Below are 23,217 nucleotides of genomic sequence, written 5' to 3' on the forward strand. Positions count from 1 at the left end.
AAATTAGCGTGCTATTTGCCAACATGACTGCCTCCTTTTTAGTTTCATATAAAAGAAAGGAGAGTTCATGAACAAGACTTAGTAAGACAGCACTTTAAAAAAATTGCACTTGTATATGGAAGCAAACAGCCATTATTGTTTTGCTATGTTTGATTTGTAGGTGATCCTCCATCATTCGCCATTTGTTAAAGGAAAATAAAGAAATTAAGAAAAGGGAATTTCTGCCTAGTTTGCACCACATCCATACCCTTGAAACAGGAAGTGTAATCTAAAGGTATCAATCTCGACACACAGCTTACCCTGGCGAACAACCTTCGGCTGTTCTTGCTTGTAAATACAAAGCAACCATAATTGTATTCCCCAGAAAGAGTTTTAAAAGTTACATTATCCTTTTTTTTTTTTTTTTTCCTGCTGGGATAGCATCATCCAAAAGTGCTTTGTTAGCAATTTCTTAGAAAATCTTCATGAACTACGCCCCCTCCCACCCCACCCTCCAAAGCCTAAATATAAAACACAACCCCAACACAATTCTCTGCAAGTTTTCTGGCTTTAGGTTATAAGGAAAGGCGCCAGAAAAAAAAAAAAGAAAGAAAGAAAGAAAGAAAGAAAGAAAGAAAGAAAGAAAGAAAGAAAGAAAGGAAGGAAAGGAAAAGAAAAGAAGAAGTCTTTGCTTCCCACAGGAACTGCTTTTTCTCTGAAGGAAGGACAGAAAATGGTAGTGTCCACACCCATCCCTTTGCCGCTTAGCAAGCAGGTGCTAGCGAATGAGTCTGCTCCAGCTTCTTAGAAAGGGAGGGTATCCAGGAAGAGCTTGTCGATGACAGAAGGTGGAGACACCAAGTCTTCCAGCTTCAGGTAGAAGATGCGCTGGAGGCCCAAGGTGCAGATCTTCCTCAGTTCTACCAGGGCACTCAGGACCTTGGGCTCGGTGGGCTCCAGAGCCTGTCCTTTACTCTGGTGGTCTTTTAAGCTGCTTGTGATCTTGTTGCATAGCTCCTCCACTCTCTTTGGTTCTTTTAACCCATGTCGTTCTGCAGAGGGATGGAACAGGGCAATTTTAGGAGGTAGAGATATCCTGCTAAGGTCTCAAAAGGCTCTGTCAGTACCCAGTTCTCTTTCAGAGGGACTTAGAAACATATCCAGGCAAAGGAAATAATGTTTCCCATCCCGGAGGACTCACGTTGCTAATGCAAAGGCTGCCCAATCTAAAGCGCATTCTGGCATTGTCATGCCAACCAGCATTGAGAAGAGTCAAGGTTCTCCTTTTGAAATACCCATTGACCTACACCTGGCCCTCTGTACAGGATACATGCATCTCCCTGCTGCAGAGTTGGAAACGTTGATCAGAAGAGGAACAGATGAGAAAGATGTGGTGCAGGCATTTTATAATGTATGGCACAAGGATACCACTACCTCATATTTTATGAAACAATGTATAAAATGCTCCCCATATTAAATAACTACATTTATTTTTTGTTTGTTTGTTTTGGGTACTGGGGATGGAACTCAGGGCATTCTACCTTTGAGCTACAACTCCAGCCCTTTTAACTTTTTACTTTTTAAATTTTTAAACAGGGTCTCACTAAGTTGTCAAGGTAGTACTCACACTTGCTATCTTCCTGTCTCAACCTCCCAAGTACTGGGATAATGGTTGTATGCCACCATGCCCAATTTATGGTCTGTTTTCTGAATAAGGTCAAATGATTTTCCCAAAGTCATACAGGTGCTAAAGGTGGGATTTGAATCCCGTCGTTGAGGCAGATTGTGTAGTTTCATTGCAGAGCACTGCCGCATCTCCTGATACAAGCTGCCTTGTTCTCCATCAGCCTTTGGAGAGCAAAGCCTCTTTTCCAAGGGAAGAGACTTGGCCTTAGATGTCTCAAACTTTTCCTCTCTCAGTATATGTTCATGTAAAAATCATAATTTTTGAGGGATGAAAGATATCCCTCTAATGAAAAAAGGCAAGCATTAGTTTCTAATTTTTCCTAGATTTAGTGTTTTTTTCTTAACTTGGAGATCTTTTTGTTAGGAAAGTTATTTCTCTAAAGCAAAAGCCAACTAAAGAAATAAAGCACCTATCTGGACATTTTTCTCTTTTCTTATCCCAAATAAAAGAGGTCTGGGAACCAGAAAATCTGCATTATTTCCGGCTTGGCAAGTTGTATATGACTTAGGCAAGTTCCTCTATCTCAGGGCCTGTCAAGGGAGGAGGTTGGATTTAATGACCTCTAAGGTTTTTTCCAGTTCTGATGTGTTAAGTTATTTTAAAGTACAACCATGGATATTGGGCATAGTGGCACATAAATGTAAGCCTAGTACTTGGGAGGGGAGCTAAAACAGGAGGATCATAGGTTTGAAGCCAGCCTCAGCAACTTAGCAAGGCTCTGAGCAAAGTAGTGAGACCCTGTTTCCAAATAAAAAATAAAGTCAGCTGGGTGTGGTGGCGCGCGCTTGTAATCCCCGCGCTTGGGAGGCAGAGACAGGAGGATCGCACAGGTTCGAAGCCAGCCGCACGCGCTGGCTTAGGAGACCCTGTTTCCAAATTTTAAAAAAAATGTAAAAATAGGTCTGGAAGTGTAGCCCGGAGGTAGAAGGGCTTCCAGGAACCCCAGTACCACCAAAAAAAAAAAAAAAAAAAAGGAGCAAATAAAAAATAAAGTCAGTCTAGGGGTGTAGCTTGGAAGTAAAATGTCCCTGGGTTCGAGCCCCAGCTGCACACACACACACACACACACACACACACACACACACCACACCAATGAAAATTTCCCCCAGCATCTCAGTGGGTTATAATTCATAGGTGTCTCAGGTCCATTCAACACGCTATAGAGAAAGGCGCCCTGGGTTTGGAGTTAGACCTCACCTCCCATCCTGATTCTGTCACTTACTAGTACACTACACACTTGCATGTGACCTAATCTCTCTATGGTTTGATGTCTTCATAGGAAAATGGGAAAGTAGGTTTATAACAACCCCACCCCCTCATGGGTTGTTTGAGGCTCAGCTAAGATGATGCTATATTAAAGTATTCTGTGGACTGTCAAGGGCTGATCACCTGGACAGTACCTGACACTTGGCAAGTATTTGGCCACTGCAAGATTAGAGGCAGCAAAGATCCCCCATTTCCAAGCTTTGCAGTCCACGCCTTTGCTTTCTCCTGGAAACAATTAGCTAACCAGCCCAGTGCAAACCTCTCCCTGCAGCTCACCTTTACTAACCCCCTAGTCACTGTATTTCAGTTTCAGAAGAAGTTCCCAAGAGTGCATTTCAAGAGAAATCCTGCCTCCAGCGGTGTTCTGCCTTAAGCTTTACCTTTTTTTTCCCCTCCAAAGCATAAAAGCAGGCTGCAAATTTGGCAGTAATTCTCCAGAGTCACAACATGTTCACACCCTCTGACCAAGTAATCCTACTCTTGGGAATTTATCTGAAGGAAAAATTCAACACAAAAGTCAAACTATGCATGGAGACACTTGGTGTAGCATTATCTACTGCAAACCATTATCCCCAAGAACACAAATAACCAAAACACTGGGGAAAAGATAAAAAGTTGAGCCAGGCATGGTGTTGCACACTTGTAATCCCAGCATTTGGGAAGCCGAGACAGGAGGATCTGGGTTCATGACCAGCCTCAGCTACTTAGTGAGGCCCTCTGCAACTTAGTGAGACCCTGTTTCAAAATAAAAAATAAAAATGCTCCTGGGTTCAATCAATCCCTAGCACCACACACACAAAAAAAGTTAAAAAAAGAAAAAAGTTGGCCAGGACATTACCACACATCTGTGATCACAGTACTAGGGAGGCCATGATAGGAGGATTATAGGTTTGAGGTCAATCTCAGTAACTTAGTGAGACCCTCAGCAACTTAGCTGAGACCCTGTTTCAAAATAACACAGGGTTCGGGTGTAGCCCAGAAGTGGAACACCCCTGGGTTCAATCCCCAGTACAAAAAGGAAAAAAAAAAAAAAAAGATAAAGGGTTGAATAATAGGGAACCACTGATGAACACGATGGCCTGTTCACACAATGGAAGATTCTGCGAACACTGAAAAGGGCAAATATGGATCATGTGAAGCAACATGCGAAAACCAGTTATAATATTAAATGAGGAACAGAATATTAAATAGTATCTAAGCTGTGATCACACCTGTGCCAAAATTATTTCTGCAGAGAGAGAAGGAAACAAAAAAAGTAAAAATATTTATGAGAGGGTTCAATCACTTTTTAACCTTTTTTTTTTTTTTAATTTCCAGGTGAGCCGGGCGTGGTGGCGCACTCTTGTAATCCCCGCGCTCGGGAGGCTGAGACAGGAGGATCGCGCAGGTTCGAAGCCAGCCTCAGCTACTTAGTGAGGCTCTCAGCAACTTAGTGAGACCCTGTTTCCAAATAAAATATAAAATGGGTCTGGTAGTATAGCCCAAAGGTAGAATGCCTCTGGGTTCCACCCCCAGTACCACCAAAATAATAATAATAATAATAATAATAATAATAATAATAAATAGAATTCCCAGGTGGATGCTGTTTGTATAACAATGTTAAAACAGAACACGGGAGCGTGTCCTTTGTGAAGCCCTCTAGTAGCTGTAACACGATCACACACCATCTTGTTGAGTCTAAATTCTATTAATGCTGAGAAATAGCAAATTAGATTCACAAGCTGGGGAGAGATGCTTTGCTCAAAATAAAATGCCAGTCCATTGTACTGAGCTTTCCCTTCCCTTCGGTGCCTCAAGTCTTAACAGAATATTCTCGGTCCTCTTTTCATTATGGGGATGAAGAGACTGAGTGGTTTGCTGGCTGGGTTTCTGGGAGGGGGAACCTTGTAGCCAGACTTTCTCATGGCCAAACTCACAGAAGGGGCCCGTGGAGTATTCCAGCTCTGCAGCCAGTTGCGGCTGCTCAATAACTATGGCAACCATTATTTATTCAGTGAATTCAAGTGGAGATCGATACCTCCTGCCAGCTGGATCAACCCTAGGCCTGGAATTCCTTGAGGAATTCAGAGACACTCCTGTTAGAAGGCAAAGGCACCTCAACCTTTCTTTGTTGTTTCTAGTGGTCCGCTGGATGTGTGGCTTCTTTACCGCACAACCTCCTGCCAGCAGCCAGCAAGATTTTCAGATCGCTAGGGAGTCGGTAAGTGTGAGGGACCTTCCCAGTCACTGAAAATTCCTTAAAGCTCCAGTCACTAGCATGTTAGATGAAGGGAACCCCTTTCTTCTTGCATCTAGGTAAATAGAGCCACAGAGCAGACATATGCCGAGCTCAGACGTCATAGGCTTGGATTCTCTATTTTATGGAGAATCTTGCACAGATGATTTTTGATTAAGGTCTTTATCCACCACTAAACAAAATAAGCTTCCGGGTATTTTCTTGCATTTTGATCTACACAATACTTATCCCATACTTCAGTGTTTTAATTTAGGCCTTATGGATTGAAAATAGAACGTACAGAAGTCATAGATTTACGTGTCATAATCATTGTGTATATAAATCGGAAGGTGTTTGGTTTACCTAGTTCAAATTTCCACCTAAAAGAAGAATCTCTACTTAAAAGGCTGCAAAGAAGGAATCAGGTACCATTTGGACAGGGAGTATCCAGGACCTTAACCTGATAATAAGAAAGTATTTAATAGTGAGTTACATTATACTCTTTTAATTAAGATTATTTTGTCTCACCCTCACACCAACCCTGTGAATTAGGCAGGACAGAGTTTATCTTTAATTAATAGACAAGAAAGCTGAGATTCAAAGAGTTAACTGACTTCCCCGGGGTCAACATTAGCAACTGGCTAATTTCTTTCACACCAACTCCAGAGATGCTTCTTTTATGCCAGGCTCGCCTCCCTCTTTGAGTGCCTCTAATTGTTAGGCAGTGTCTCTGCATCCAGAGACGCACTAACCTCCCTGTAACTCCCCTTACTTTCTGTGTACCTTGCGCTTCCAACCAGTACTTCACTGAACACCTCTTCTGTGTCAGACCATGTTATAGCCACTGGGGTTAGAGAAGTGAGGAAAACAGACAGCAGATCCTAATCTATGCGTGGAGTTAACATCTAAAGACACAGCTGGATTCCTGTGTATTTTAGTTATCTATTCCAGACATCTCTGCTGAGAGGGAGGACAGGAGGGAAGGGAATGGGGCTGAGGAGGGGTAAAGAGGGGGAGAGAATGAGTTAAAAATATAGCCATTTAGGTCTGTGTTCATGTTTTTATTTTTTAATTTTCATCTGGTTAAGAGCTACTCAGCCGGGCGTGGTGGCGCACGCTTGTAATCCCCGCGCTTGGGAGGCTGAGACAGGAGGATCGCACGGGTTCGAAGCCAGCCTCAGCTACTCAGTGAGGCTTCCAGCAACTTAGTGAGACCCTGTTTCCAAATAAAATATAAAAAAGGTCTGGGAGTATAGCCTGGAGAAAGCCTCTGGGTTCCACCCCCAGTACCACCACCAAAAAAAAAAAAAAAAAAAAAAAAAAGCTACTCATCCTTTAGATCTCGAGCCAAATATTTCTTCAAGGAAGCTTCCCTTTTTGCCCCTGTTAGGTAGCTAGACAAATAAGGGGTGGAAATTATGGGCTGTTCTATTGGGAGTGACAAAAAATCATGCCATCTTAGGTGATGGAGAACCCTGCCCATAAACTGCCTCTTTTGTGACCAGATACTACTTCCTTAAATCTGAAAGGGGTTGGGTACAACCATCCTAAGAGGCTTTCCAACTCTGAAGCATGCACAGGGCGCTAAGTCCTTGGGCTTCTCTTAGGTACCAAAGGGAAATTTTTCAATATGGCAGAAACGGAGCAGACTTCTAAGCTGTGGGGTGAGATGACAGTAACTTCCCCAAGTTCATAATACACTAGGGGGGGAGTTGGCAGAGGGATAAAAACTCACCATGTGGAAGATGCTATTTTCCATTTCCTCTCTTGGAAGGACCATACACAACTTTCTGGAACATATTCCTATCCTAACACAGCTTCATCTTAAAACTTGTCCATTCACTTCACTAAATAAATCTTTTATGCTTATTCCATGTGTGTCTTGACAGAAACCTTTCAGGAAGACAAAAACTGAGGAACCACCTTCTGGTGACTGTCTGGATCGCTGTACTCCCATGACACCCTATTCTTTCTGTTTCTGGAACAGAACAACTTGAAACCAGATAGACATGTGGCAATTGCTGCCTCTTTCATGAAATGTAAACTCTATGAGAAATGAACTGTATTTGCTCACCACTGTATCACCAGCACCACACCTAGTACTATGAGACACTCAGTAAACATCTGTTCAGTGATGACCTAAACGGAGGATCGAGGACATATAAAAATGGTAAGCTAAGTACTAAAGGTGTGAATTGCTCAAATTAAATAAACAGACGTGCACTTATTTAGAATATTACAATAGCAAAAAGATTTGTAAGCTAAAACCTACCACATCAAGAGCTTTGGATCCAGATTTCCTGACCATACCTCTAGCTCTATCACTTATTATTTGGATGACTTTGAGTCTGTTCCCACATTTATAAAATAGGGATAACAATGGCAGTTGCCTCATTGATTGTGGTAATAATTAAATGAGTTATTACATATAAAGTGTCTGCAATAATACCTAGCATATAAGCCAGGCTCGGTGGTGCAGGAGTACTTGAGAGGCGGAGACAGGAGGATTGCAGATTCCAAGCCAAACTCAGCAACTTAGCAAGACACTGTTTCAAAATAAAAAATAAGGTTTGGGGTATAGTTCAAAGGTAGAACACCCCTGGGTTTAATGCCCAGTACAATAATGATGATGGTAATGGTAATAATAATAATAATAATTAATAATAATCCTAGCCTATAGTAAGCACTTAATGAATATTTGAAAACATCTTCTATTTTTAAAACTCAGTTCATTACCTTCCCTTTCAAGTCAGCCACGTTTCTGAGTAGGTCTACTAATCATCACAATCTTCCCCACCCCTCTCATAATAATTTCTAACAATCCATTCCTTGAATGGCTCATCAATTAATCTGTCCCCAAATTTCAACTATATTCTTTTTTTTTTTTTTTTTTTTGGTGGTACTGGGGGTGGAACCCAGGGGCTTTTCTACCTTCGGGCTATACTCCCAGACCTATTTTATACTTAATTGGAAACAGGGTCTCACTAAGTCGCTGAAAGCCTCACTAAGTAGCTGAGGCTGGCTCCGAACCTGTGCGATCCTCCTGTCTCGGCCTCCCAAGCTCTGGGATTACAAGCGTGCGCCACCACACCTGGCTATCTCTCCAATATTTACATCAATGGCCTCCTCAGTACAAACTTCCTCCGGACCCAGGTCTCAATATCTATTACCTACATTGTTTCAATAGCTTTTGACTGATCTCCCTGCTTCTGCCTCTGCTGTAATTCTTTCTCATCTATTTTTGAGACAACATTAAAATAACAGATGTAAAGCCCTTGGCACAGTGCCTGACACTATGCTTTTTTTTTTTCAGTACTGGGGATGGAACCCAGGGACATTCTACCTCTCAGCTACACCCCCAGCCCTATTATTTTATTCTTTATTTTGAAACAGGGTCTCACTAAGTTGAGGAGGATCTCACTAAGTAGCTGAGGCTGGCCATGAACCTGTGATTTTCTTGTCTCAGCCTCCCAAGTATTGGGATTACAAGGGTGTGCCACCATGCCAGGCTCACTATGAATTTTTAAATGGTAGCTATTATTAATTTCAGAGACTCACAATTACCAATAGGTTCACTTGTTCCTTTTTACTCAAGGAAATGGTCCCTTAGCCAGTGGCCTCAACATAACCTGGGAGCTTGTTTAAAAAAAAATGCTGAGAGGCTGCAGACCCACCAATCAGAATCTGTGATTCGAGTGGCGTTTGCATCTGAAAGGTGACTAAGCTCTTCCCTGGTCAATCCTGGTCCCCAGGAGATGCTTGACTCCATCTATACCTAAAGTTCATCTAGTCTCTGATGGTCAATCTCATTCTCCAAGGCAAGAACTTACTCTCCAAGGCAACTTTATTCCAATTTTAGATAGTTCTGTCTATGAGAATTCACTTCCCAGGGGAGCAAATTCTAATTTCAAATCATTCTGTCTTGGTTTCTGATGTTGAGCTAAATTTTGCTATCTTATAGTTCCCAGTTCAGTCTCTTGGGTCCATATAAGAAACAGCAAATTCTCTTCCTCATGGTAGGGAGCGGGAAATGAGGAAAGGTGTGGGTGGTAGCTATCAGGAGCCTCCTCAAGGAAAAGTAACTTCTCTTTCTGAGTAGGATTTAGGGCACAGGCTAACTCAGAGACAACCATACAAAGAAGGAGGAGAAATGGTTTCTTTAAGAGAGATGGGTTTGTAGCCGAAACACCAACAGACTAACAGGACTTCCTGCTCTGAGTTCTACCTCTTCCTCTAAGGAATAATGTTCCTGCTACTTCTCATGTCACATATAATCATTCTTTACTGATGGGCACTCTCAGAGACACTGAACCCACACTGCCCAGGAATCCACAATCAGCTGGCAGCTCATATTGATGTAATCTGACTGACTTTGAGTAGGTGTCTGTCTCTCAAGCAACACCACAAGCTCTTTGAGGTTAAGAGCCTGCATGCCTGGCATGTAGTAGATACCCAGTAAATATTATTTGGCTTACACACTTTCAGAAAGAGCTAGCTGCTCTTCTAAAAATCACTAAGAATTTGTGAGACAATTAACATTTAGGATAACAACAATGAAGGCTTGTCTGAAAGGTTTTTTCTCTGAAAAGTACATGTTAGCTTATTTACATTTTATAAGAAACATACAAATAGGCATCTGCTGCGGTCTAAGTGTTTGTGTCCCTCCTCAAATTCATTGGCTGAAACCCAACCACCCCTGTGACAGTATAAAGAGGTGAGGCTTTTGGGGGAGATAGAGAAAAGGCCAAAGGGAACTCATTTTCCCCTTCTGCTACATAGGAGCAGCAAGAAGATACCACCTACAGAGCAGAGGGTCAGCCCTGTCCAGACACCAAATCTGCTGCTGACTTGATCTTAGACTTCTCACCCTCTAGAAGTGTGACAACAATTTTCTGTTGTGTATATCATGAATTATCCAAGCTATGATTTTTTTGTGTGTGTGGTACTATGGGAGGAACCCAGGGGCTTTTCTACCTCCGGGCTATACTCTCAGACCTATTTTATATTTTATTTGGAAACAGAGTCTCACTAAGTTGCTGAGAGCCTCACTAAATAGCTGAGGCTGGCTCCGAACCTGTGCGATCCTCCCGTCTCAGCCTCTCAAGCACTGGGATTACAAGCGTGCGCCACCACGCCTGGCAGCTATGATATTTTTTATAGCTGCCTAAATGGACTAAGGCATCGTCCCGTGTGAAAAATGAGAAAATTGATATTCAGAGAAGCTAAGTTTGGGAGTGTAGGTTAGATGTATAATACTCCTAGGTTCAATCCCCAGTATCAAAAGTAAAACACTGGACATGATGGCATCTGCCTGGACTCCCAGTACTTGGGAGGCTGAGACAAGAGGATTGCAGATTGAAAGCCAAAATTGGCCAGTTTAGGAAGTGGCCTGGTAAAAACTTGAACTCAGATCTCCAATCTACAGATCCTGGGCCCAACCCCTTTATTTTCAAACTACCTGCCAAGTTTTCCACTCAGTTTTCCTTGCAGTGTTGCTGATGGCTATATTTGATGTAAACCAGAGTATTCAAGTAGCCATTTAGAGTGAGCAGGGAAGCCCTGGGAGGACAGGTGGTAGAGTGAATATCAGGATCAGCCACCTGTCTGGTCCCGCCCCGTCTGTGTTCTGCTCTTGGTTCTGCCTTCCTTCCTCCTCTCAGTCTTAGAGGTCAAGTTACAATAGGACCAGGAATAACACCGAAGAGAAAGGAGCCATTGTCTCCCATGACAGAAGATCTGAGTATGGAAAAGAAAGCCAGAACGTCCTTCTAGTGTACTGACTTGCAAGACGGCATTTGTATGTTCAAGATTCCCTCTGCCATCTGGTCCAAAACAACCTTTCCAATCTTATTGCCCCCCGTCTTATATAGGAAATGCATTTTGCTCTGAGGTTAGGTCATACTATCAAGTCATAAAGCAACTATCTCAAAGAATCCACTGTTTCCCTGATAATCCTTTAAATGTTCCCAAAGTTCAGAATTGGCTCTCAGCCTTCTCCCAAAGGCAGAAAACTGTGACCCACTGTGGACTCACATCTTCTCTCTCAGGCTTCCTCCTGAACATACAATCACTGAGTGCCACAGCCTACACTTGTTAATTTCCCTCTTATTTTTACTGAGATCATATATGTGATTTAACGTGTGCCACTGAGCACGTTTTTCCCCAAAAAATGTGCTCAGGAGTTTCACTGTTATACCCTTGCTACCCTGTGTCCTTGGTCCTTTATCTATTCCCATGTGTCAATGACTTTGGGAAGTCATTCATGACCTCCATCTTTTTTCACCCCTCCCAAAGTTAGCAATTATCTGGACGTCTGCACTGAGCATTAATAAGCACACAGTGAGTTCATTGTCTCATAATCATATAAGACTTCCTGGTAGACTAGATACTTCCTGACTGCAGAATTCAGGCCGGCCTCGTCTTCCCATTCCCAGAGGCCATCACAGTTCCGGGCACATATAGACCCTCACTACTTACGAAGTGAGTGGATGTTTATAAAGTGGCAATTCCACACTCATTTTCTGTTTAGAGGGCTTCTTACTTACTCAATGCAATCATAGTTAATCAGATTTCAACACACTGCACTCCCAGCAGAAGCAAAGCGTTTCTGCTACTTCGGGAGTGCGCCATTGGCAAAAGGCAAGGGTTAGGACAGATAATTTGGGGGCCTAAAAACAATTTGAAAACCACAACTGTGGGTAACTCCTCGTTACTGTAGAAAGGGAAAGTGATCTGAAAGGAACCCTTTCCTGCCCTGCCTCACCACCTAGCTTCTCAGGAGGGGCCCCCCGAAAGGAAGGGAGGAAGAAGTAAAAAGAACTAAGAAGAAAAAAAAAAGCCATGTTTACCTAAACTACCAATACTGTTCAAGTTCTTAATATTTTTTCTAAAAGCAAGACTGGCTTAACTTCTAAGACCTCACTTCCCTTTCATGAGTTCTCTTCTGGTTTACCAACAGATAAGCTGGGGATGAATTTCCTGACATCATAGTCCATAATTACCCTTTCTGCTGATAGTTTATTCAGAAGTCGAGATTCATGGGAGCCACACGGACACTGGTGAAAGTTAATGTTCATGATCCTGGTTGCTGCCGCCCAGGCAGCCCCTCTGCTGCCATGTTCTAAAGCTTTCAGCCATTTTATACCACCTCCCAGACAGTATAGTCCTCTGGGAGCCAGCAAGGAGAGGGGAGGGCTTGTTTTCCTTGTGTGGTTATAACCACAGCCTGGCAGGGGTGAGGGTAGCCCCATTGGGGAGGCCCAAAGACACTGCCCAAAAGCACTCACTCCTTCCTGATTACTTTAACATTAACATCACCATCCTTGGAGCCTCTTTCTCCTGTGTCAAAGAAAATAGTCACGAGACATGCTGCCTTCTAAAGCCACTACCGGTTTTCTCATACCCCTGAACGTGGTTTTGGACGAGCCAGGGCTCCCAGGGGGAAGGGGCAGGCATGTGTCTAATTCGAGGGAGCCTCTGCCACCATCACTCCAAGGAGACTTTTTTTTTTTTTTTCCATTTATAGCCCTCTTGGAAGTCTATGGAAGCCCCATCAAAAGAAGTGAATATCCTGGTACTTGGTGGGGAGGCTGAGACAGGAGGATTGCAGGTTCAAGACCAACGTCAGCAACTTAGCAAGTCCTTGTTTCAAAATAAAACAGGGCTAAGGGTATGACGCAGAGGTAGAATTACCCTAGGTTCAATCCCCAGCACCAAAACAGAAACATAAACAAAAAACCCAAACAAAAAAAGCAAACAAAAATAAGAAGCAAGATTTTCATCCAGGAACAAAGATGAAGTGAGGCTCCCATGGGATTAGACACTTAGTGTCTTCCTAACTGTAGCAAGTGCCATTTGCTTTGCTTTGCCTTCCATGAAAACACCCACACAATGAACCAGCCCAACTTCTGAAGGTACAGCAACATATCTCATTTTCTTTCTATTTATTTATTTATTTATTTATTTATTTATTTATTTATTTGGTACTGGGGATTGAACCCAGGGGCATCATTCTACTTCATAGCTATACCTTCAGCCTGTTTGTTTATTTAGAAACAAGGTCTTGCTAAGTTGCTGAGGCTGTCACTAAGTTGCTAAGGCTGGCCTCAAAGCTAAAATATCCTCCCATCTCAGCCTCCCAAGTACTGCGTTCACAGGTGTGCATCCCCACATCCAGCTACGCATCTCACCTGATAATCTCACGGGAGATGCTCCAAGCTAGCGTACATAACCAGAACTTGGACAAACCAATGCTTTTCTCTGATGCATCGGAAAGAATCCATCCGTGGCGGAGGATGAACTCTGGATTATGGAAACTCACCACCTTCAGCCCTTTACCCTAAGTCCAACAGACTAGCCTGTGGCTTGGGTCTGACCAAAAGGACTGGGATGAATTCTAGGCCTGGATACCCCCTTTTGGAGCCCCCCCCCCGTTATTTACCAGGCTCTCTTTGATTGAAAGGGTAAGATCTAACAGGAAACTTGGCAAGTGGGGGAAAGGGAGCTCAAAGCTGGGCCTCAGTAGCCACAAGGCAGATGGCTGGCATTCCCTCTCCTGTCCAATATCCCCCCTCGAGGGCTTCTTTATCTCCCAAAAGATAGAAAGGGAGAGACATCTGGAGGGAGAGCAGAATTTGTTTACACCACTGGTTCTTAACTTTCAAAAACGGTGGTACTCTTTTTGCATTTTTAAAGATACCCATTTTCCTCCGTCCTCCCCCAGTCGAAGTTAATAGGTTGTGTTGTCTTTTGTAATTCATTTGTTTAATTTTGGGTCATTGGGCAAGAACTGGGGAGACACGACTTGCCACCTCTGCCCTACAGGAACAGGCAAGCTAAGCAAATCTTCCTTGCAACCCTTTGTGAAAACAACTCTGATGAATTTCGTTCACTTGTCCGTGAGCTCTTGTAGGAACTCAGATTTTCATAAAGCGAGTTTGTTGACAATGGTGATAAGACTAGAAATCCTTTTCCTAGAAGCTCATGATGTCCTTGTTAAACTAGGTTAAACTTCGCTGATGTCAGAAAAGTGGCAGGTGTTTTCCTAATTTTCTTGTGTGTGTCACTCCCGGGGCTAGAATCCACCTGGGTGCAGGCTAGGAGTAGGGCTGGGATCACACTGGGTTTTAGCAAGGTGGCACTTACCTGTGACCATGCTCAGTGCTGACAGGCAGGCTAAGGCTTGGATATCAAGGTTCAGGCTCTGCAAATTTAAGGAAAAGTCTTTAATGGAGTCGAGCCACTCCCCAAATCCACGAAGGCACTGAAGTCGGTGCAGGACAAGTCCATTGCAGAACACAAACTTATCTTCAGCAGTGTTTGACCTGGGGGGTGGATGAGGGGAGACACATTAAACAGATCTGCACTGCTTGGCCGACAGGATAACATCACAACAGGCAGGCACCAGGATGGACAGCCGAGGGGCAGTGCTCAGAACCTTGTGTGGTGCTATAAAGCATACGCAGGCACCTCCTGTGAACAAGTCTGTGTTCCTGGCGATAAACAACCCGCATCACTTGCCTATGCTAATGTCCTTGGGGAGCAATAGCCCAGGGCAATATGGGGCTGCAGCACCTGCTGCCTTATTACCACTATCAGTTGCTGGCTTGCCCTGGGACAGGGCAAGAAGCAGCAGGCACTGGACTATGCTGGGGGAGCTTCTCTGTGCAGTGAACACGAGCCTGTTTCCTTTGGGGCTCCTGAGTCAGGGCTTGTCCCTTATTTACTTAAATGTCAAAACCTGGTAAGGCCCGAGGCTGGACACTACAATTCAACTGTGCGGGCTTTAAACTCACTGAGTCCCTTCAGGAGCCAGAAGTCCATCACAAACTAGAAAGTGGTCTAATGTGAAATGAGGCCTAATTTTGTATTATCTTGTCTGCTTTGAGCAGTGGGGCTGCAGAGGGTTCTTTCTAAACCTGCCCATATATTATTTCCATAGTCATCCCATTCTTCTCTCAAAAAAGGCACTCTGGACATCACTGCTTAGCAGTCTGACCTTGGGGACTCCTTTCATATCTCTGGATGTCCTTTCCTTTATCTATAAAGCAAATATTCTAATTTCTTTGGTTTTCTATTTTTGGTACTGGTGATTGAACACAGGGGCATTCTACCCCTGAGCTACAGTCACAGCCATATTTTTTATTCTTTATTTTGAAACGGGGTCTCACTAAGTTGTGAAGGGCATGCACATTGCCCCTAGCACACAGGAGTATGCAAAAGAGAAAAAAAACAAGGTGTAACTAATTTCATGTGGTCTTTAATTGTAGTTTTAACTTTAAAATATCTTGCTACGCCGGGCGTGGTGGCACATTCTTGTAATCCCAGCATTTGGGAGGCTGAGACTGGAGGATCATGGTTCGCAGACAGCCTCAGCTACTTAGTTTCGCAGACAGCCTCAGCTACTTAGTGAGTCCCTCTGCAACTCAGTGAGACCCGGTTTCAAAATAAAGAATAAAAAATAGGGCAGGAGGTGTAGCTCGGAGGTTGAATGCCTCTGGGTTCCATCCCCAGACCCGCGGGGGGGAAAAAAAATAATAAAATATCTTGCTACACATTTATTTATATATAGGCCTCTTACATTTACAAGTCAATATCTCTTTAATCATGATTTTTGGGTAAATAACTTTATGTATTCCTACTTAGCAAGTGTTTACTGAGCACCAAGTATGTGTCATTCCTGAGCCAGACGCTGGAGAAAGCTGGTGAACAGGACAGATACGGTGCCTGCCTGGATGGAGCTTACTGTCTACTTAATCGTTTGCTGAATGCCTGCCAGATGACAGCCACGTTGCTGCTCAGCTCTGGGGTGCACCATGTTGGCTGTAAATTAAGCTAATTACTGGCACTCTAGTCATAACTCTATCTCTATATCTCCCTCTGACCCCTTCATGCAGGGCACACGCACAGGATAGGAAGATTCGAGCTTAAGGGTTTAACCATAGACCTCTGATAACTAGAATCAGAGTAGACAGAGCACGAGTTAAAAAAGCGGGTTCTGTATTCCTTCCCAAAGAGATGAACGCGAGGCACGGGAGCCCGTGCTTCCAAAAGAAGTTTCTAGAAACAGAATATGAAATCGGGGAGAGTGTGGGAGGGAAGAAAAAGAGGGGAAATGTGACTTTTACTTTTTTCCAAAATTTTTTTTTTTTTGGTGAACTGTTGGTACCACCTCCTAAAATATATATAACTAAAATGAGGCAAGGAAGATGTAAATAAACATGCTATGTGAGAATAGAAAGAGTAATGAAATAAAGTGAAAAAAAGAGATACATGTGGAATTTATGAGAGGGGCTTAGATCTGAAGTTCAGGATTCTGGAAAAAAAACAAAAACACTTCCTTTTTGTGTTTGGTGTCACTGAACACGAGGCTGGACCAAATCTTTGACTCAGGAGCTGCTGTTCCCTTAGAGTAAATCGTGGGGGTTGTGAAGTTGTGGACCTTATTTTAGCCCCGGTGGGTGTAATAGAACAGTAACTTGTAATAGAAGCTTATGCGGTAAATAGCGTTCCCAAGCAAATACTTGCTCTCAGGAAATACCTTATCCGCCATGAGAATTTTCCCAGAACTGTAGACTGATGAGGTTGCTAGGGATTTCAGAGATCACCAAGTCCATTCTCTTTATTTTACAAAGGAGGGAGCCAGCCAGGTGTGGTGGCACATGCCTGTAATTCTAGTTCATGATTGCACATTCAAGGCCGGCCTCAGCAACCTAGCGAGACCCAGCTTCAAAAAAGAAAAGAAAGGGCTGGGGGTGTAGTCAGAGGTATAGTGCTCCAGGGTCTCACTGCAAGTCTATGTTAGAACTGGGAATAGAAGCCATGGGCTGGGACTTCCACTCCAATGCTCTGTTTCCCATTGCTCAGATTTCTAAATGCCTGATCGTATTTCATATTTGCTTCTTGAGCAAACTTTTCTCTGATGATTCAGTTATAAGCACAGACTCTTGCAAACTTCTTCGAAGGAAGGAGTAGATGGAAAGAAGACGAACTAACAGTGGTTACGTTACCTGATGGAAAGTCTGAGAACAAACAGCTCCAAAAAGGCTGATTCTATAAGTAACGTCTGATCTTCTTTGGGGAGATCAGTAAATCCTGGAATCTTTTCTGCCCAGCTTCTGGAGACATCAATGGAGGCCGTCAGAAGGTTGTAAAACTGTTGTACGTGCTCAGCGTCTGTGCCCGCAGCAGCCTGGTCACTGGGACAGTACTAGAACACAAACCACAGAGAGCAGTGTTACCCTGATTCCTTGAGAATAGCACCATCATTTCTAAACTGGCTCTTGCCAGACTGTCAATGCCTAGGTCTTTACATTTTCATTTAGGTTCCAAGGTTTATAAAACCTTTGTGCAAAGCAGGGCGTGGTGGCGCATGCTTGTAATCCCAGTACTCGGGAGGCTGAGACAGGAGGATCGCAGGTTGGCAGGATCGCTGCCAGTCTTAGCAATTTGTGAGGCCCTCTGCAACTTAGTGAGACCTTGTTTCAAAATAAAGAATAAAATAGGGCTCAGGGTGTAGCTCAGAGGTAAAATGCCTCTGGATTCAATCTCCAGTGCTGCAAAAACAAAACAAAAAACAAACCAAAACCAAACCAAACCAAAACAAAATAACCCCTGTGCATTCACAGTAATGTTTGATTCTCACAATGGCCCTGTGATATAAAGTGAATTTATTGTTATTACACAGTAGTCAAATTTATATAAGTTTAAACACACCCTTGGATGGGTCCTAACCCCCAGAGATTCTAATTGAATTTGTCTAGGGGAGGCCTGGTCACAATAATTTTTTTTTTATTTTTATTTTTTGTGGTACTAGGGATTAAACTCAGGGTCACTCTACCTCTGAGATACACTCCCAGGCCTATTTTATCCTTTGTTTTGAAATAGGGTCTAAGTTGCTGAGGCTGGCCTAGAACTTGTGATCCTTCTGTCTCAGCCTCCTAAGAACTGGGAATATAGGCATGCACCACCACACTTGGCCTCACTGTAACTTTCAAAAATCCTATAACATCAGATCCAGTTTAGAGTCCTGACTCCTCTATTAACAATCACATCAAGGGCTCAGGATTCCACGAAGCCATAGATAAGGTGTGAAGCCATGGACCAAAGAATCAAGTCCAGGAAAGGGCATTTTTATGACTCTGTGTCAGAGACATTTACCACCACCTCCTTTCAGCACACCACACACACACACACACACACACAAACACACGGATTTTACTTTGCCATAACAAAGCAAAATTATGCGATTTGAGAAAAAATGTATGGAACTAGAGAATACTACGCTACATGAGACCAGCCCGTTTCAGAAAGTCAAGAATCGAATGTTTTCTCTTGCATGTGGACACTAGAGAGAAAATAGGAAATAAAAAGGACTCTAGATAATTGAGGAGAGAGCCCATTCGAAGAGTGGAAGGGACAGTGGGAGGGAGGTGGAGAGGGAGAGAACAAGAACTGATGAATGAAACAGTTCAAACCATGCTCTGCCCATGCATGAAGGTGTCACTACCAATCTTGCGATTATGTATGGGGGGGCGGGTGGGTAGCAGGGTAGGACCTGAAAGAAACACACCGAGACCCGTGCACATGTTTGTACGACTTTGAACCTCACCATGATGCATAATTACAATACACTGATTAAAAAGTATAAAAAAGCAAATTGAATAAAATTAAAAATTCAGTCCGCCATCCCACCAGCCACATTAGCAAGGGCTCAATAACCAAATGTGTAGAACATATTCATCACTGCAGAAAACCTACCAGACCATGCAGATCTAGAAAGGTCCAGAAAGAAAGAAATGTACAAACAGGAATGAAGTCTCTAGCAGCTTTGGGATATTCTGGCAGAACCACTCTTTGCTTGCATCACTAGAGGAAAACTTTTCTGCTCCAGGGAGGAAGATTGATGTGGGAGATAGTAATCAGGAGACAAGCACCAACACAGAGATTCAAGAGATATGTAGAGACACTCACGTAAAGGCACATCACTGCCTTTGCATTCACATGATTAAGGTGATTTTGTATTCCTGCTCTCAATTGGTCCTTGTGGGCAGGGCCTTGAATCCTTATTTTACAGATGAGGAAACCAAGGCTCAGGGAAGCTAAGAAGTTTTCCCAAGTTATAGCGAGGGCTATCCCAAGGTCAGTGAGACCTTAAACTGGCTCTGGAATTTCAAGTCCTATACCCTCCTGGCTGTTAACATGCCTGATGCTATTGGTTGGTAGCCCGCCCCTGTGATTTTTTTTTTTTTTTAGATATTTAAAAAGAATTTTGTTTTATTCAAATCGTAGCTCTCAGGTATGTATTCGATGGCCCCATGCTTAGCCAACAGCACAGTGGCTGGCACATAACTGCCCCTCTATTAATAGTCATTTGATTTTTTTTCAGTGGAAGAAGAGACAGGGGAATGCCTGAATCTGCCACAATACCCAAACCTTATTGGAGAAGAAAAGGCCAATAGGGAAAAGTTAATAAGCAGCTAGGTATATACCACAAACCTGCCTCAGTGTGATAACTGAGGCACTGGACTTCACAGGGTCTACTTTATTTTATTTTATTTTTTTAGAAGTGGCCAGACACAACTAAAGAAACTAAATAAACTAAAGAAATAGGCCGGGTGTTGGTGGCGCACACTTGTAATCCCCGCACTTGGGAGACTGTGACAGGAGGATCGCGCAGGTTCGAAGCCAGCCTCAGCTGGCTTAAGAGACCCTGTTTCCAAATAAAATATAAAGTAGGTCTGGGCGTGTAGCCCAGAGGTAGAAGGCCCTTGGGTTCCATCCCCAGGACCACCAAAAAAAAAAAAAAAAAAAAAAAACTAAAGAAATAACAGACAAAGAGACCAGAAACTTTAACCCAGTTTTGTCCTGGTCCCTGATCTGTGATTAAGGTACCAGTTTTCTCCTCTGTAGAATATGGATAATAATATCTCCTTCAAACTTTTGTTGTGATGATAAGATATGAGAAGGGTCTGACACATAGGACCAGTCTAACAATGATGACTGTACTAATACTGGCATGGGTTCTGGTACTTGGAATTGTCACCATCCCTTAGCTTCTGTATTTCTTGGATGGGAGAATGGGTTGCAGTAGGATGTTCATCAGTTCTTTCCTTCCTCCCTCCCTTCCTTCCTTCCTTCCTTCCTTCCTTCCTTCCTTCCTTCCTTCCACTGGGGATTGAACTGGGAGGCATTCTACCTCTGAGTTATACTCCTATCCCTATTTTATTCTTTATTTGGGGACAGAGTCTAAGTTGCTGGGGCCTCACTATGTTGCTGAGGCTGCCCTAGAACCTGCGATCCTCCTGTCTCAGCCCTTCTAAGTACTGGGATTGTAGGTATGTGCCACCATGCCTGGCCTCACTCTAACTCTTTAAAGTCCTATGACATCAGGTCCAGTTTAGAGTTCTGACTCCTCTATTATCAACAATCCCATCAAGGGCCCAGGATTCCATAAAGCCAAGGATTAGGTGTGAAGCCATGGGCCATGAGAACCAAATTCAGGAAAAGGCAGTTTCCCTTTCCAAGGATGTTTAAGGATGCTGCACGATCTTGTGTCAGAGACATTTGCCACCACCTCCTTTCAACACATCACACACTCTTCATTGCAGGAGCGTGGAAAAAAATTTTAACAGTTTTACTTTCTTCTCTTTTATGAATCCAATTCCATATCTTCTCTAAGGGCAGGATAAAATTCAGGGTAGGATCCCCTTTTTAAAATTAATTAATTAACCAGGCGTGGTGGTGCACGACTGTAATCTCCGTGCTTGAGAGGCTGAGACAGGAGGATCGCACAGGTTCGAAGCCAGCCTCAGCTACTTAGTGAGGCTCTCAGCAACTTAGTGAGACCCTGTTTCCAAATAAAATATAAAATAGGTCTGAGAGTATAGCCCAGAGGTAGAAAGTCCCTGGGTTACACCCCCAATACCACCAGAAAAATTAATTAATTAGTGAATTAATTAATTTTAGTGGTACTGGGATTGAACCCAGGGGAATCCTACTCAGAGCTATAGCCCCTGTGCCCTTTTATTTTTTTATTTTGAAACAGGGCCTCCTTAAGTTGCTGAGGCTGGCGGTGAACCTGTGATCCTCCTGTCTCAGCCTCGCAAATACCACATGCCACCACACCCAGCCAGAATCCCCTTTTAAAAGCTGCCAGCAGTATGTGGGAAACTCCCAAGTGGGTGATGGTATTAAGTAAAGGAAACCGTGCTGGGCCAGGTAGCTGGACATGGCTCCAGGCTCTGGCACCAACATTCTACACAGCTCTTGACCCCCATCTCTGGGTCTCTTTCTGTCTCTGAAACAGGAATCCATTGTGTTAGTTGACCCTTAAGTTCCCTTCTGCCTCTTGCATTCAAAGACTCTAAGCATTGCTAAGCCATTCCAGGTATGATGCTATTTCCTAGAATTTGACACCAATTTGGCATGATTTTCTTTTTAACGAGTGGACTAGACAGACAGACAGACAGAGAGAGAGAGAGAGAGAGAGAGAGAGAGAGAGAGAGAGAAATAGTGATGGATAGGAACCTGGGAATGGGCTCTTAGCCTCTTCTTGAACTGGTTTCCCTGAATGGTGGCTCACAACTCAACACTCACTCTGCTTCCAGCATTTGCTCAGAACCCACCAGAGCGCATAGCTGTCACCCTGTGTTCTCAGCAGGGCTCTGCCCCTGCTGGGCTCACATTTCATGCCTCCTGCACTCACAGAAGAGCAGTCTCTGCTGCCCTGTGTGCATGCTTTTCTCTGACGGGGCCCAGCATGAAGGAAAGCCAGCAGGCAGGCCTGTCAGACTCCAGCCAGACCCTCCGGGCTCTACCTGCGGTGATGCTGGTCCAAGTCCCAGAATCCTGGAGCCTGACTGGATTTAGCCTGAGCTACTAGTAACTTGGGGGTGACTGTCGGGTCAGCATCCAATGCTAAGGAAAAAAGAAAATCATCCCTTCTAATGAACATGCAAGTTAAAGAAACAGAGCAAAATATTCTGGATTCTTTGCAGGCCTAGCAGTTTAGACCTGGAGTTGGAAGAACTTGATGCCAGCTCTGCCTCTCTGTTCTTTTACAGCACTTTATCTCTGGGTAAGATAGGTTTGGGTTCACCCAAGAAAATCTAGAAATATTTATTTATTAATAAATGCCAACAGAAAAGGTTGGTTTTTTTTTTTTGGTGGTACTGGGAGGTTGAATCCAGGGGCATTCTACCTCCAAGCTACACCCCCAGCCCTACTTTTAATTCTTTATTTTGAAACAGGGTCTCACTGAGTTGCAGAGGCCTCACGAAATAGCTGCGAACCTGCAAACCTGCAATCCTCCTGTCTCAGCATCCCAAGTACTGGGATTACAAGCATATGCCACCATGCCCAGCTCAGGAAGATTTTTAAGATGAACTTTTCTCCCCCTGTTTATACTAATTTTAATTCTAGCCTATAGGAACCCTTGCTCCATAAAAATCTGGCTCCCCCACCAGTCTGAGTCAGCATTACATGCACTGATGGCCAACGCCTAGCAGAGATTTCTCCAAAGCACCTCGATTAGAATCTGGAGCTGTAAACAGTAACCACGAATATCATGATTATTTGAATTAAGATGAGTCTGCACATTTCATATAGCAGTAGTAACAACTTTGCAAGTCAGACTTGAGCAGCAGCCTAGGCCTAAGGGAAGTTATTCAAAGGGAAGATTTCATCCTTAAATATTAGTGACGTGACGCCTCAATAACAGAGTAGAATCAAATACTTATCTCACTATCAGCCCTGCCTAAGTACATAAAATATCCTAAGAACATGTTTTTCTTCCCTTTGGATGTTACTTTTCTCTGGGTCTTCCTATCTCTAGGAATTTTAGACATGACCATTGTATGACTTAAGATATACATATATATTTTTAGGTTCTTATACTTTTTTTAGGTTCTTATACTTTTTTGTTTACTTGTACTGGGGACTAGACCCAGGGGCATTCTACCTCTAAGCTACACATCAGCTTTCTTTCTTTTTTTTTTTTTTAAGTTTTGAACCAAGGTCCCCATAAGTTGCTGAGGCTGACCTTGAACCTGTGACCCTCCCATCTCAGCCT

The 23,217-nt window shown here is 43.4% G+C and overlaps 1 protein-coding gene across 2 annotated transcripts in view; it reads right to left on the minus strand.

Annotated features, from left to right (window-relative positions):
- Window positions 1-783: 783 nt before the first annotated feature.
- The window catches only part of NR4A3 (nuclear receptor subfamily 4 group A member 3), a gene marked incomplete at its 3' end in the record, with an annotated part of 37,749 nt that continues 15,315 nt past the window's right edge, over window positions 784-23,217 (minus strand). For both annotated transcript variants that reach the window (XM_080708347.1, XM_080708346.1), the window contains 3 exons: window positions 17,156-17,355; window positions 14,292-14,470; window positions 784-1,031 (listed from right to left, as the gene is read on the minus strand). In XM_080708347.1, coding sequence (XP_080564473.1) covers window positions 784-1,031; window positions 14,292-14,470; window positions 17,156-17,355 — 627 coding nt within the window. The remainder of the gene's footprint in view (window positions 1,032-14,291; window positions 14,471-17,155; window positions 17,356-23,217) is intronic.

This window comes from Muscardinus avellanarius, assembly GCF_963383645.1.
Source record: "Muscardinus avellanarius genome assembly, chromosome: 13".
Classification (NCBI taxonomy): Eukaryota; Metazoa; Chordata; class Mammalia; order Rodentia; family Gliridae; genus Muscardinus; species Muscardinus avellanarius.